This window comes from Eutrigla gurnardus, assembly GCF_963514095.1.
Source record: "Eutrigla gurnardus genome assembly, chromosome: 3".
Lineage (NCBI taxonomy): Eukaryota > Metazoa > Chordata > Actinopteri > Perciformes > Triglidae > Eutrigla > Eutrigla gurnardus.
Genome location: NC_139917.1, coordinates 9,809,903 through 9,824,720, shown reverse-complemented (window position 1 = coordinate 9,824,720; position 14,818 = coordinate 9,809,903). Strand labels below are relative to the sequence as shown.

At 43.6% G+C, this 14,818-nt stretch overlaps 1 protein-coding gene across 1 annotated transcript in view; it reads left to right on the top strand.

The window, feature by feature from the left end:
* capn8 (calpain 8) overlaps positions 1–11,953 on the top strand; it is a 32,074-nt gene extending 20,121 nt beyond the window's left edge. Inside the window, exons 10-20 of the mRNA XM_084006674.1 lie at positions 2,052–2,311; positions 5,445–5,656; positions 5,744–5,780; positions 6,028–6,093; positions 6,200–6,257; positions 6,443–6,507; positions 7,619–7,687; positions 7,842–7,920; positions 8,299–8,415; positions 11,539–11,597; positions 11,726–11,953. Of these exons, the coding sequence (XP_083862800.1) occupies positions 2,052–2,311; positions 5,445–5,656; positions 5,744–5,780; positions 6,028–6,093; positions 6,200–6,257; positions 6,443–6,507; positions 7,619–7,687; positions 7,842–7,920; positions 8,299–8,415; positions 11,539–11,597; positions 11,726–11,749 (1,046 nt within the window). The 3' untranslated portion in view covers positions 11,750–11,953. The remainder of the gene's footprint in view (positions 1–2,051; positions 2,312–5,444; positions 5,657–5,743; positions 5,781–6,027; positions 6,094–6,199; positions 6,258–6,442; positions 6,508–7,618; positions 7,688–7,841; positions 7,921–8,298; positions 8,416–11,538; positions 11,598–11,725) is intronic.
* Positions 11,954–14,818: the final 2,865 nt, after the last annotated feature.

Genomic DNA, 14,818 nt, shown 5'->3' with positions numbered 1-14,818 from the left:
CAAAGCGACTTGCAGCAGTAATTGCCGCAAAAGGTGGCACTACAAAGTACTGACTTTAGGGGGGTGAATAGTTATGCACGCTGAAGTTTTCTGTTATGTCGTCCGATTTGTTGTTTGCTTCACAATAAAAAAATCACACCTTCAAATTTGTAGGCGTGTTCTGTAAAACAAAATGATGCAAACCCTCATACAATCCATTTTAACTCCAGGTCGTGAGGCGACAAAACACAAAAATGCCAAAGGGGTTGAATACGTTTGCAAGGAACTGTATATCCATTAAATGTTCTATAGCTAAAGTCTTGGGAAAATGTATTTATAATCAACTTTTACATTATCTCAATATCAACAATATCCCATCACCATTTCAATCGGGCTTCAGGTCTAATTACTCCACAACTACTGCCCTACTTAAATTCACCAATGATGTGTCTTCTGCTGCAGATAATGGTGAACCCACAGGAGCCATCTTTAATGACTTACGTAAAGCTTTTGATTTTGTTGATCGTCATCTGCTTCTTGATAAGCTCCATGCTATTAGCCTTTCTGAAAATGCAGTTTTGTGGTTCAATTCATACTTGCATTACAGAAAACAATGTGTCGTCCTACATGGAAACAAATCTGATCTGTTGATTCAACAAAGGGGTGTGCCCCAGGGCGCAACATTGGGACCACTTCTCTTCTCTATCTACGTAAATACTTTACCCTCCATTTTCACTGATTGTTGTGTTCAACTTTATGCCGATGATACCGTCATATATAAATCCAAACCTGATGTATCACAAATTCAAGCTTCTCTTCAGTCTGATTTCAACATTTTACAAGATTGGCCTACACAAAACAAACTATTGCTCAACAAAATATAGTTCTACACTATGATCTTTGGTACCAGACAAAAACTCAAATCCAAACCCGGTTCTTGTGTAACCTGTAATGATGGCAGTCGTCCACATAAAGTTGAAAAGATTTAATATCTTGGTGTATGGCTTGATTCTGAATTGTCATTTAAATCACACATTGATCATGTACTACCTCAAGTTAACTTTGGAATCAATGTTTTACATCGTTCTTGAAAAAAATTGCTTCACACGCAGTGTTCATAAGAATCTTGCCGGCCAACTTATACTTCCAATTAACTATTGTGATGTTGTTTATATAAATGCATTTAGATCACACCTTGTTCCACTTAACATAGCTAATAATAGATTTGTCCTTGGATGTCCTTTTCTCACTCACTCATGTATGATGCATTGCAATGACCATCTCTTAATGTTAGAAAACACATTCACTGGCTTCAACTTATATTCAGATGTATTTATTTAAATTATCTTTATCTACAACAGTATCTAGTACCTTTTACCTGACATCATCAAGTTTGGCACTCCGCTCAGCTCTATTTCAATGTCCCCCGTTGAAAAACATTTGGCAAAAGGGCTTGAGTTTAAAGCCTGCAGGAGAGAGAGCTGTGTGGAGGTGGGCGTGCAACATCTGACTTCAGGAGAGAGAGGGTTGTGGAGGCAACTCACGGGAACAGCGTCAGCTGATTGACACAGCTACAAGGGATCTGGGTGATTGTCGATGCTCCATAATAAGCAGCAGAGGAGGAGAGACCTGGCTGTGTACAGTTACCATGGTGACAGTTGTCATCTTTGTTGCATACAGTAACTATGATGACGGCTGTTGTCTTCTTTGTTGCGTACAGCGACCATGGTTATGACTGTCTTCTTTGTTGCGTAAAGTAACCATGGTGACAGCTGACGTCATCTTTGTTTTATTAGCAGATGAAAAATGTAACTCTGTCTTCAACAATGCACAAATATGCTTTCATATCTATATCTTTGATTTTCTGCTTCTTCTTCTTCTTCTTGCCTTTTTTGTCTAACCAAACAAGACAAGAACAACCTTTGTCCCATAAAAGTGAATGTTGAAATGGTTAAACCTTAAAAATGTAGTGATAATTTCTTAAACTACATTCATCGATCACTTTTACTCATTTCAGTGCACATTTCAAACTCTTTCAGGTCTCCCACAACTTTCACTGTTTCTCTCTGCAGCCACGTTCTGCTCAGACCCTCAGTTCTTCATCCGGCTGGAGGACGTGGACGACGACCCTCATGACGGCGAGGACGGCTGCACCATTCTGATTGGTCTGATGCAGAAAGACGCTCGCAGGGAGAAACGCTATGGACGAGACCTCAACACCATCGGGTTCGCCATCTACGAGGTCCAAACAACCAAATGCACCGCAGGAAACAATTCACTGACTCATCAAAATGATAATCTCATTCAAGCTTTTAGTTTCAATCCTCCTCAAGTTTATTTTGCAAATCAAGATTATCTGTCAGACTGAGCAGAAACCTCACAGTCACACGCTGTTATGAAAATACACTGAACAAAAATATAAACAACCGTTTTGTTTCTGCTCCAATTTTTCATGAGCTGAAATGAAAATTATCAGACTTTTTCTACATACACAAAAGGCCCATTTCTCTGAGATTTTGTTTGCAAATGTGTTTAAATCTATGTTAATGAGCACTTCTCTGCTTAGATAATCCATCCAGCTGACAGGTGTGGCATATCAAGATGCTGATTAGACAGCATGATTATGCACAGGTTATTCTGCATTGTATTTTCTATTCCTTGATATTCTTGTTTTTAGTTTTATTTTATTTTATTCTGCTTAATGCTTTTCTTTTAATATTTTATGTAAAGCACTTTAAATCCCCCCCCCCCCCCCACACACACTTTAAATAATAAAGGTATATCAGCCACTGTAGGCCTACCATCATTATAATTATATATACACTCAACAAAAATATAAACGCAACACTTTTGTTTTTGCTCCCATTTTTCATGAGATGGACTTAAAGATCTAAAATTCATTCCAGATACACAATATTACCATTTCTCTCAAACATTGTTCACAAATCAGTCTAAATGTGTGATAGTGAGCACTTCTGCTTTGCTGAGATAATCCATCCCACCTCACAGGTGTGCCACATCAAGATGCTGATCTGACATCATGATTAGTGCACAGGTGTACCTTATACTGCCCACAATAAAAGGCCACTCTGAAATGTGCAGTTTTGTCTCACAGCAAAATGCCACAGATGCCACAAGCATTGAGGGAGCGTGCAATTGGCATGCTGACAGCAGGAATGTCAACCAGATCTGTTGCTCGTGCATTGAATGTTCATTTCTCCACCATAAGCCGTCTCCAAAGGCGTTTCAGAGAATATGGCAGTACATCCAACCGGCCTCACAACCGCAGACCACGTGTAACCACACCAGCCCAGGACCTCCACATCCAGCAGGTTCACCTCCAAGATCGTCTGAGACCAGCCACTCAGACAGCTGCTGAAACAATTGGTTTGCATAACCAAACAATTTCTGCACAAACTGTCAGAAACCGTCTCAGGGAAGCTCAACTGCATGCTCGTCGTCCTCATTGGGGTCTTGACCTGACTCCAGCTCGTCGCCGTAACAGACTTGAGTGGGCAAATGCTCACATTCGATGGCGTCTGGCACGTTGGAGAGGTGTTCTCTTCACGGATGAATCTCGGTTTACATTGTTCAGGGCAGATGGCAGACAGCGTGTGTGGCGTCGTGTGGGTGAGCGCTTTGCTGATGTCAATGTTGTGGATCGAGTGGCCCATGGTGGTGGTGGGGTTATGGTATGGGCAGGCATCTGTTATGGACGAAGAACACAGGTGCATTTTATTGATGGCATTTTGAATGCACAGAGATACCGTGATGAGATCCTGAGGCCCATTGTTGTGCCATACATCCATGAACATCACCTCATGTTTCAGCAAGATAATGCACGGCCCCTGGTTGCAAGGATCTGTACACAATTCTTGGAAGCTGAAAATGTCCCAGTTCTTGCATGGCCAGCATACTCACCGGACATGTCACCCATTGAGCATGTTTGGGATGTGCTTGACGACAGCGTGTACCAGTTCCCACTAATATCCAGCAACTTCGCACAGCCATTGAAGAGGAGTGGACCAACATTTCACAGGCCACAATTGACAATCTGATAAACTCTATGCGAAGAAGATGTGTTGCACTGCATGAGGCAAATGGTGGTCACACCAGATACTGACTGGTTCTGAGTCCCCAGACCCCCAATAAAGCAAAAAAATGCACATTTCAGGGTGGCCTTTTATTGTGGACAGTCTAAGGCACACCTGTGCACTAATCATGATGTCAGATCAGCATCTTGATGTGGCACACCTGTGAGGTGGGATGGATTATCTCAGCAAAGCAGAAGCGCTCACTATCACACATTTAGACTGATTTGTGAACAATGTTTGAGAGAAATGGTAATATTGTGTATCTGGAATGAATTTTAGATCTTTAAGTCCATCTCATGAAAAATGGGAGCAAAAACACTAGTGTTGCGTTTATATTTTTGTTGAGTGTATGTATAGGCTATATATATAAACAATGTTAACAAATAATAAACAGTTACAGTTATTCTATTTTTAGCCCCCGACAGCTCTTTTGCTTTCTCCATCTTTTTCCACACAACTCAATACTTCCTGCTCACTAAGCGTGAATCTTATTGGATAGGGCGCCTACTATAACCTGTTAGTCCTCTAAAATGTTAAATAACATTGAGGGAGTGCAGAAATTATTTAAAAACACAACAGTCGCTTAATATAGAATATACACACACGGTGTGCCCCGGTGCGGCACCCCTAGGTGCAGCATATAATGCATACCCACTTTTTGCATGAGTGCTAGTCACAACAAGTGCCAGCCCAGGACCATCTCCACACATCTTCACCTGCACCGGGACAGCTGGAGCAACAGTTGGTCTGCATAACCAAACATTTCTACACAATCTGCTGTCAGAAAGCATTGCACTGTGTGAGGCAAATGGGCGTCATACCAGATACTAGCTGGTTTTCCGGTTTCTGGTTTTATCTCAGCAAAGGAGAAGTGTTTACTAACACAGATTTAAAGAAAAAGGCCTTTTGTGTATGTAGAAAAATCTGAGATCTTTGATTTCAGCTCCTGAAAAATTGGAGCAAAACCAAAAGTGTTGCGTTTATATGTTTGTTCAGTATATCAAGTGTTGAATGCATCTTTCTGTATTTGTGATATTTGTTTGTGTTTTTTTTCCAGGTTCCTGTAGAGGTGAGTTTATACATCAAACCTTTTATAACTTGCTGAAGATGACAAACCAAAGCATTAGTTTTTAGTTTAAGTTTTTAGCATTAGGCGAAAGTAATAAAGTACATTTACTCAGGTAGAGTTTTGAAATATTCGTATTTTACTTGATTTTACTAAATCCAGTTGGTGTTACTTCTACTGCAGTACTTGAGGGGGAAAGATTGTTGCTTTTGCTCCACTACATGGTCATGGATTTCTAGACAGTGAGAACAACTTAAGAGTCACGTGGTCATTTAAATCTAACAACCGTCTTCTTCTGTGGAAAGTATAAAGGTCGCAGTAACATCCACCTGGGCCCAGAAGTCCTGCTGAGGAGGGCGGCTGTGGCTCGCAGTCACAACTTCATCAACCTGAGAGAAGTGTGTGACCGATTCAAACTGCCACCTGGAGAGTACGCCATCATCCCGTCCACCTTCGAACCGCACCGCAAAGGAAGCTTCATCCTGAGGGTGTTCACCGAAAAACAGGCCCACACCAGGTCAGTCACCACCCGCACACACCCACACACACACACACACACACACACACACTTACATACATTTAATCTTTCGTCTGTTTGTTGTAGTCCAATGGAGGAGGATGTAAACGCAGACATCGAAGAGGTTTGTGACACCTGGTTCATCATATATCAAGAAGAGAATATATCGTATAGAATATATTACAATACCAGATAATGACTTTTTAGAACAAGGCGCTTACTCGCTAGAATAAGAAGTTAACTCTATTCTCTCTAACTCGTCAAGTTTAATTTCATGTTGTGCTGTGAGTCTCTTTGTAAAATATCTGTCTGTATTGATTTCAAGCATTTATAATTGTTCTTTTTCTCTTTCTTAATCTTTTTCCTTCCAGCCTGATGTTGGACAGAATGATGTGGATCCTCACTTCAAACGTCTCTTTGTCCAGATTTCTGGAAATGTAAGACATTTTAACAAAACGTGTTCTTAAATTGACATTTTAATTTCCTGTCAGACTGATGGCAGAAAGAAAACCTCTGACATTTTATTTTATTCTCTTCTAACAGGACTCTGAAATCTCGGCCTTTGAGCTCCAACAGATTTTGGACAAAGTTGTTGCTCAGAGTAAGAAAGGTTTAACATACATCACCTCACGTTGATTCATTTTACAAGTGTTTAAGCCTTCAGTTCGGACAGTATCTTTACTCAGCAGCTGTGTTTCATGTAATCGATGTCCACTGTACACACTCTGAGTCATTATTTATTCAGTATGTTCTGTGTGAACTGACTGGTCTGTTGTTTGTCTGAAGGATCTGATGTCAAGACTGATGGCTTCAGTCTGCAGACCTGCCGCGACATCATCAGTCTGCTGGATGTATCCTTCAAATATTCACACATTGTCTGTTTAAAGGCGTTAATCCATTCATCCATTATTCAGAAACATGACTATTTTTATTACTAATTAATGAAGGAGTCATTTAACTAAGATTCTCAGGTCAAAGTAAACAGAACATTTGACTCTAAATGTCCCGTAGGTGTGAATGGTTGTTTGTCTCTATGTGTCAGCCCTGTGATAGTCTGGCGACCTGTCCAGAGGGCTGTTGCACAAAAACTAGACAGCAAATTAAGCCGGGATTTCCCTTCATCCTGGCTGAAGTTAGCCGTGATCCGGTTGCATGAAAGCATGTCTCACATGTTATGGTATAAGTTACCATGGAGATTTATCCTGTGGAGCTAGCCTGCTCCAGACCAGGCTCAGATCCAGGATCTATCAATCTGATGCTGAATCTCAGTCACTTTGTTGGAAAACCAACATGTTCATTACAGTTATCCCACGGCTCGTTACATATTACCATCCAGTGAAGTAGCCTGCTGTCATTATTTAAACACAGTGACCATTATTTTACATCAGCTTGTATGTTCCTCCCCAGCCACCGTACCTGTCAAAGCTGTTTCATATAGTATTTGAGCTCCAGATTAAAGCGCACCAGTAACAATATAACCTCGTCTGGTTCATTAAGCCACAGTACTTCTTTTTATGGAGGAGCTTGACCTCCTCACGCCTCCAATAGCTTGTGCTCAGTTTGTGAGAAGTACGCCGCACGTATTTTCTTCATTGTCAATTGTCATTGTCGTCATGGTGAATCTGGGATCTGCACATTTTCGTACTTCCCAGGATAAGTCACAGCTGTTCATCCTGGTTTGGTCTTTGTGCAGCCAGCTAAGCCAGACTGCTCCGGTTGGGATTTGTTGAACCCAGCTTAGTAATTTATCCTGGATATCTGAATTCTGCTTTTGTGCAATAGCCCCCAGATGAACCTCCTTTCACTTTGTATTTTAGAAATCTAAAATAAGAGTTCCAGGTTTGTTTAAAAAGGTGTGGAGAACATACATATGAAAAATATAATACAACGACAATGAGTTGACCTGCATAAAGACAAACAGACGCATCAGTACTGTCCTCTGGACCTTTGACTGTTCTTCAGATGGACGGCAGCAGTAAACTGGGTCTACTGGAGTTTCATCGTCTGTGGACGAAGATCCAGAAATACCTGGTGAGAACTTGACCAACATGGCTGACATTTAGGTTATTGTGATTTAGTATATTGTCACTATTAATGTGTAGTTTCCATAATAGTAATAACAGTTCAGTAACAACATTTTATATACAAAATGCTTTCAAACTGACAGAGCTGTTTTTTTCTGTAGGAGATCTTTAAGAGCCACGACTCGGACGGTTCTGGTACGATGAGCAGTCATGAGATGAGAGCAGCTCTGGCTGAAGCTGGTGAGAGCCTGCCTGGGCCGAGGACTTCATAGCCACACCTGAAAAATGTTGCCTCCTGTGTCTGTTGTCCCTCAGAGGTTTATAAAAGTAGCTGACATTAATCCATCTCTGCTGTATTTATGTCTAGATGACCTTATTTGGAGTGTTGATGGAGCAGCTACAACGCATTTTAAAAGTTAGCTTGTGGTCTTGCAGACAGACCTAACAACACTTTTTACTGATCACCATCATTATGGAGTTATTTGAGCATCCTTTTCATCTGGTTATTGCTATTAAATCACAGCTAAATAGTTTATTTTGGGTTCCTCCAGCTGTGGTAAACCAGCCAACGTGTGTCTTGCTAGATATAGTGAATAGAGCTTGCGTGTGTGTGTTCAGGTTTCCAGGTGAACAGCTCTGTGATTCAGGAGATTGTCAGTCGATACGCCGACCAGAGTTATGCCATCGACTTCGACTGTTTCATCGGCTGCCTGATCCGACTGGAGCTGCTGTTCAGTGAGTTTAACTCTTTTCTGCTGTTACTCACTTTTTCTGGAGCTTTCAACCAGTTCATAAACTGATTGTGGATTTTATACAAGACCTGGGGAGCAGAGGCTAGCTCTGGGGACATGGAACGTTACCTCTCTGTGGGGGAAGGAGCCAGAGCTTGTGCGGGAGGTGGAGTGCCAGTCAGATCTGGTGGAGCTCATAAGTGTACCAGAGCACCCTAGGCCGAAGGTCGAAGATCGATTTTGTGATTGTATCATATGTTATCTCGGAAGACTCTGGAAGTGGTTGCAAGGTACCAACAGGCCCAAAGGGCTGCAGCCTCTGCCGTGAGGGAGGCAAAGCAGCAGGCGTGGGAGGAGTTCGGAGTAGCCATGGAGAAGGACTTCAGTCGGCACCAAGATGCTTCTGGAAAAAAACGTCTGGCACCTCAAAAGGGGGAAACGGGTAACCATCCAAGCTATATACAGTAAGGATGGGACACTGTTCACCTCAATTGAGGAGGTTATCGGGCGGTGGAAGGAGGCACTTTGAGGAACTCCTGAATCAGACTGATAAGCCCTCGATTGTAGAGGCAGAGCTGGATTTCCCTGGTGGAAGTCACTGAGGTAGACAAACAACCTGTCAATGGCAAAGCCGGGGATGGATGAGATCTGTCCAGAAATGCTGAAGGCTTTGGGTGTGGAAGGGCTTTCTTAGATGACATGTCTCTTCCACATTGTGTGAAAGTCAGGATAGTGCCTAAGGAGCGGCAGACCAGGCATATGGTCACCCCCCTGTTCAAAAAGGGGGACCATACCCAAAGCAGGAGCTGTGTTGGGGTACTCGGCAGTAAGTCAAACTTGTTTCCAGTGACGCTTGGCCTCTGCCAGAGCTGCAATTTGTCACCAATCCTTTTTGTGATATTCATTGACAGGATATCGAGGCGTAGTCGGGGGGAGGAGGGTTTGCATTTTGGTGTGCTGAGGATCTCCAGTGGTCAAGCTGATGTCATCAGTCTGTGACCTCCAACACTCACTGGATCGGTTCGTGCCGTGTGAAGCGGTCGGGATGAGGATCAGCAACTCTAAATCTGAGGCCAATGCGTTCGCTTTACCGCACCGTTGTGACAAAGAGCTGAGCCAGAAGGCAAAGCTCTCAATCTACCGGTCAATCTTCGTTCCTACCCTCATGGCTATGAGGGACAGCTCATGACCGAAAGAACTAGATCGCGGGTACAAGCGGTCAAAATAGGTTTCTTCAGGAGGGTGGCTGGCATTTCCCTTAGAGATGGGGTGAGAAGCTCAATCATCCGTTAGGGACTCGGAGTAGAGCGGAGAGAGGTGGTTCGGGCATCTGGTAAGGATGCCCCCTGGGCGCCTCCCTAGGGAGGCATTTCAGGCGCGACCAGCTGGGAGGAGGCCACAGGGAAGACCCAGGACTAGGTGGACTGGGAACACCTTGGGATCCCCCAGTCACATTTGGCTGATGTGGCCCGGGAAAGGGAAGTTTGGGGTCCTCTGCTGTTGCCCCTGTGACCTGACCCCGGATAATTGGTTGATGATGATTATTTTTTCTTTTCTTTTCTTTTTTTCAACAATGGTTTTAAAATAGCATGTTTGAGACCGACGGGGAAGATGCAGATAATAGGGAGACATTGGTAATCTCAAGTACATCATCTAGCAGACAGCTGAAAACATCAACTTTGTGGGTTTTGGGTCAAGACTACATGTTGCAACTTCCATCCATCCATCCATTGTCTACCGCTTATCCTGTATTCAGGGTCATGGGGGGGCTGGAGCCGATCCCAGCTGTCAATGGGCGAAGGCAGGGTACACCCTGGACAGGACGCCAGTCTATCACAGGGCCAACATAGAGACAAACAACCATTCACGCTCACATTCACATCTACGGGCAATTTAGAGTCACCAATTAACCTATCCCCATCCTGCATGTCTTTGGACTGTGGGAGGAAGCCGGAGAACCCGGAGAGAACCCACGCTTACACGGGGAGAACATGCAAACTTCACACAGAAGGACCCTCTTGCTGTGAGGCGAGAGTGCTACTCACTACACCACCGCACGGTGGTGTAGTGAACTAGCCCCATGTTGCAACTTAATTATTCAAATTAAGTTTTATTAATTAAATAAAATTGTATTAATAGTGTCATATCACAACAGAATGTATCTCAGGACACATTGAGCAGGACTAAAAAGTCCTGCCCCCTTCATTCAGACCTCTGTTCAAAGCCCCAAAAGTCCTTTTGACAAAAGTAATTTTGTCTCGATATTTTCATTTCTTCATTATATTTATAGATTTTGTAGTCTGTAGTTTGGTTTTGCTTCCGCTCAGATTTGCGGCAGGTTCTTTTAGTGCCCTCACTCTTTCCACATTCCTCCATGGTGCTTTTTATTTTACCCAATGTGAACTTCTTGCAGAGGCGCCGGAATTATTTTAGTGGGGGTGGGGCCAAAAGTGTGTGCTTGTGTCACTCTCCTTAATTTGTGCCGCATCAATTACACGCATGCAAGCCGTATGCATGGGCCAGCGCGTGACACCTCATCAGCCAATCATAAAACAGTCCATTTCATGGGTCCAGGCATGATTAATGCATTTGCACGTGTGGGCATTCTTGGCTACACTTGGCAATTATTTGGCCAATTGTCTATTTTCTGGACAGTTATTTTACAGAGAATGTGCAATGGGAGCCAGCAGTGTGGGCTTATTCCTAACCGTTTATTTGCTAAAATGTGTCCTTGCTAAAATGCACAGGGGGCATGTAGGTAGGCTGTGTCAGTAAAGAGTTATTATAAGGGATCTGATTTAAAGAAGGGCCATCCTTAGAGAGCCTGCAGAATGAGTAATGGTCCATTGTGGAAGGGTTAGGACTAGGATGACTAGAGTTTTGTCGAGATGGTTCTCATGAATTCGGTGGCAGGACCCAAACCTTCAGGTCTGGAAGAAACGGTGGTCAGAGATCTGGATCGGGTCTTACTGTGGTGGATATCAAAATGAGGTAAAAGCTTGATAACATGGTCAGTTAACTGCTTTTTTCCCGTTCTATTGGGGTGCAGCTCTTCTGCTTTGTACAGGTTTGAAGGTTTCATTGCTGTATCAGAAAAGAAGTCTCTCTAAACTATATTCTTCCATAGAGATGTTCAGAACTCTGGACAAGAACAACCAGGGGAAGATACAACTGGACCTGCAGCAGGTAAATCTCCAGTCCTGTACTGGTCTCACTGGCACTGCTGGTGCCCCCTACAGGCATCAGCTCATCTCCACTTGGTCCAGCCTGTTGTCATATGATATCCTCAATGAGCTGTTCCTCTCCTCCTGCAGTGGGTCTGCCTCGCCATCAACTGAACGCTGCCCAGTCCAGGAGCATCATGGGAGTTTTCACCTGCAGAGATGAAACCTGATCTTTGTCTTTGAAGGACAAATAGCAGCTGTTGTTGTTGTTTGTTTGTTTGAATAAACACTGTTGTGGGTCATCGACAGCAACAGGAAAACTCTTTTAAATCTGAAAACTTAATTCATCTTTCCATTAAACAAAAACTAATCTGAACACTTTGAAACAATAAATAATTAAATCATATTTCTAGTATTGTATTTTACTTTGTTTCTTTGTTTCATAACCCCATGAAGAGTGCGTGAGTGTGCGTCTCCCTCTCAGGTGTTTGGTTTCTAACACCTGCCTCAGGTGTGATTAGGTGACCCTCTATTATGCATAGGGAGTCGGAGCATCATATACAGTAGGGTCAGCTGATCAATCTGAAAGGCACCCGATCCCGATGCCCCCCCTCACGGACTCACAGACTTTGATCCATGTACCTTTTAAGTCCCTGAGGGTTCAGGTCTGTCCCACTGCTAAATCGTCAGGTGCATGAGGACTCGCTTGCGGACTTTTGAGCCCTTTATGGCCACTTTCCGTAAGTCAGCATCGATGCTGTTAACCCTGGGTTTTCCGTCCGGGTAGATCGCCATGGTAACTTACGCTGCAGAGCTAACCTGCTCTGGAGCAGGTTATGTTCCTGATAAGAGATCAACGTGGAGGAAAACACCGCCTACTGACCAATCAGCTCTCTTGGTGCGCAGATTTAAAAAAAAGAAGCTTGGTGGATCGTGAGAGGTTCTTGTAGGAGACCTATATCAGCTAAACATGCACATTAGCATTTAGCATTTGTCTCAGTACAGCATCACTGCTAGCTCTGTCTGTGTCCCAATTCAGCAGATGGATCCTTCAAACCGAAATTATGCCAAGATTCATTGTGAGATTGGGACAAATGCATTTAAATCAACATGGCATCAACGAGCGGATCAGTGGCAGAATATACATGAAATACTGTATATCATGCACCAATGGTACCAGCAGTGAAGCATATCCTCCATCAGATTCCCTGGTTCCATTTTAAGTCAAGTCAAGTCATCTTTATTTATATAGCACCTTTCATACATATAAAAATGCAGCCCAAAGTGCTTCACATTAAAATAAAACAAAGTAAAACAAACGCTTTTTACATGCCTACTCCCCGCACCCTCATTCATGTAACACACACACACATACACACACATACACACATGCTACACTGGTACATACCCCCCCCAACCCCGCAAGATAAAATGGAATATGACTGAGCACTGATAGACCAAGTGAGAAAACACCATCCTAAGGGAGCCCTCCACACCGAGAGACGTCCAAGCCCACGACTACAGGGGACGCCGCCACAGAGACCACCCCGACCCAGACAGGGACCCATACCACGGCCATTAAGCCCTGGGGCAGGGCTCCCAACTGTCCAGGCCTGGCCAACCCCCAGGACGGCACCCCCGCAGGCAGGCCAGACAGAGCTCCCGGAGTGGAGGGCCCCCATGAGGAGAACAATGGAGTTGGAGAGTACGACAATAAATAAAATAGATAATAAAAGAGATGAAAAACCTCCTAAAACAACATAAATTAATGTTAATATGAATTACTGAAAGCAAAACAAAAATAAATAAGTAAAAGAATAATAAAACATTTAAGAGAAAATTAAAAGACAACGTAAAATGACAGAACAGGATAAATGAGTAATAAAAAAGGACTTAGTTAAAAGCTATATTAAAAAGGTGAGTCTTGAGCCTCCGTTTAAAAGCATCAACAGACTCAGTGGCCCTGAGGCCCTCCGGCAGGCTGTTCCACAGGCGAGGGCCGTAATGATAAAATGAGGCTTCACCAAAGGTTTTGCTTCTAACATTGGGAACAGATAAAAGACCAGTACCGGAGGACCTCAGGGTCCGTGAGGGCCGATACGGTAAAAGCAGGTCAGACAGATAAGAAGGCCCAAGGCCGTTAAGACACTTAAAAACTAGTAAAATAACCTTAAAATCGATCCTGAAGCGCACAGGGAGCCAATGCAGCGCCGGTGTAATGTGAGCCCGCCTTCTGGTCTTCGTCAGCACACGTGCAGCTGAGTTCTGGAGCAGCTGAAGGTTTTAATCAGGTTAACGTTAGTAACCTCAACAAACACTCACAGGCCTCCTAATGGAGGAGATCCGTGAGCTGAAGGCAACATCCATCCATCCATTGTCTACCTCTTATCCTGTATTCAGGGTCGCGGGGGGGCTGGAGCCGATCCCAGCTGTCATTGGGCGAAGGCAGGGTATCCATCACAGGGCCGACATATAGAGACAAACAACCATTCATGCTCACATGCACACTACGGGCAATTTAGAGTCATCAATGAACCTATCCCCATCCTGCATGTCTTTGGACTGTGGGAGGAAGCCGGAGAACCCGGAAAGAACCCACGCTTACACGAGGAGAACATGCAAACTCCACACAGAAGGAACCCGGGCCAACCCGGGAATCGAACCCGGGACCCTCTTGCTGTGAGGCGAGAGTGTTTTTTATGTTGTTGGAAGTAAGGGTGTAGGTGAAGGTGTAGGTTAATGGAAATGGCAGACCATCTAAGAATTTTGTGTTCAAGTAAGGGGCAGACAAAAACATTTGAATAATATTCTCCTTTCTGTTCCTTTCCAATCATGAATGTTTCCAATCAAACATTCTAATGTGCATTGTCATGAAAGGAACAAATACAAAAGAAAAATAAATTAAACCTTTATACACTTTCTTGTCAACCGCACCTTGTCGAGCTACGGGAGCAGCAAAGGTGACCAGAACATCCTCTCTTTATATCGTGGCTCGTTTCGGCCTTTGTGGTGTTCAAGGGACCCAGCCGACGTACAGTGCAAAGGCCTCCGAAGGATGCGGTCGCTGAATTGTGACGCAGTTGGTCATGTTCCATCAGATCAGAAAGAGAAAAAATATACGTTTGTACCTGATCTCTGTCCAATGAGCTCGTAGGAACCTGACAGGAAACAGAAGTCTGGTTAGTTCATTTGATACAGGTGACCAGTTGACACCTGGATACAGGTAGTTCATACAGGTATGAC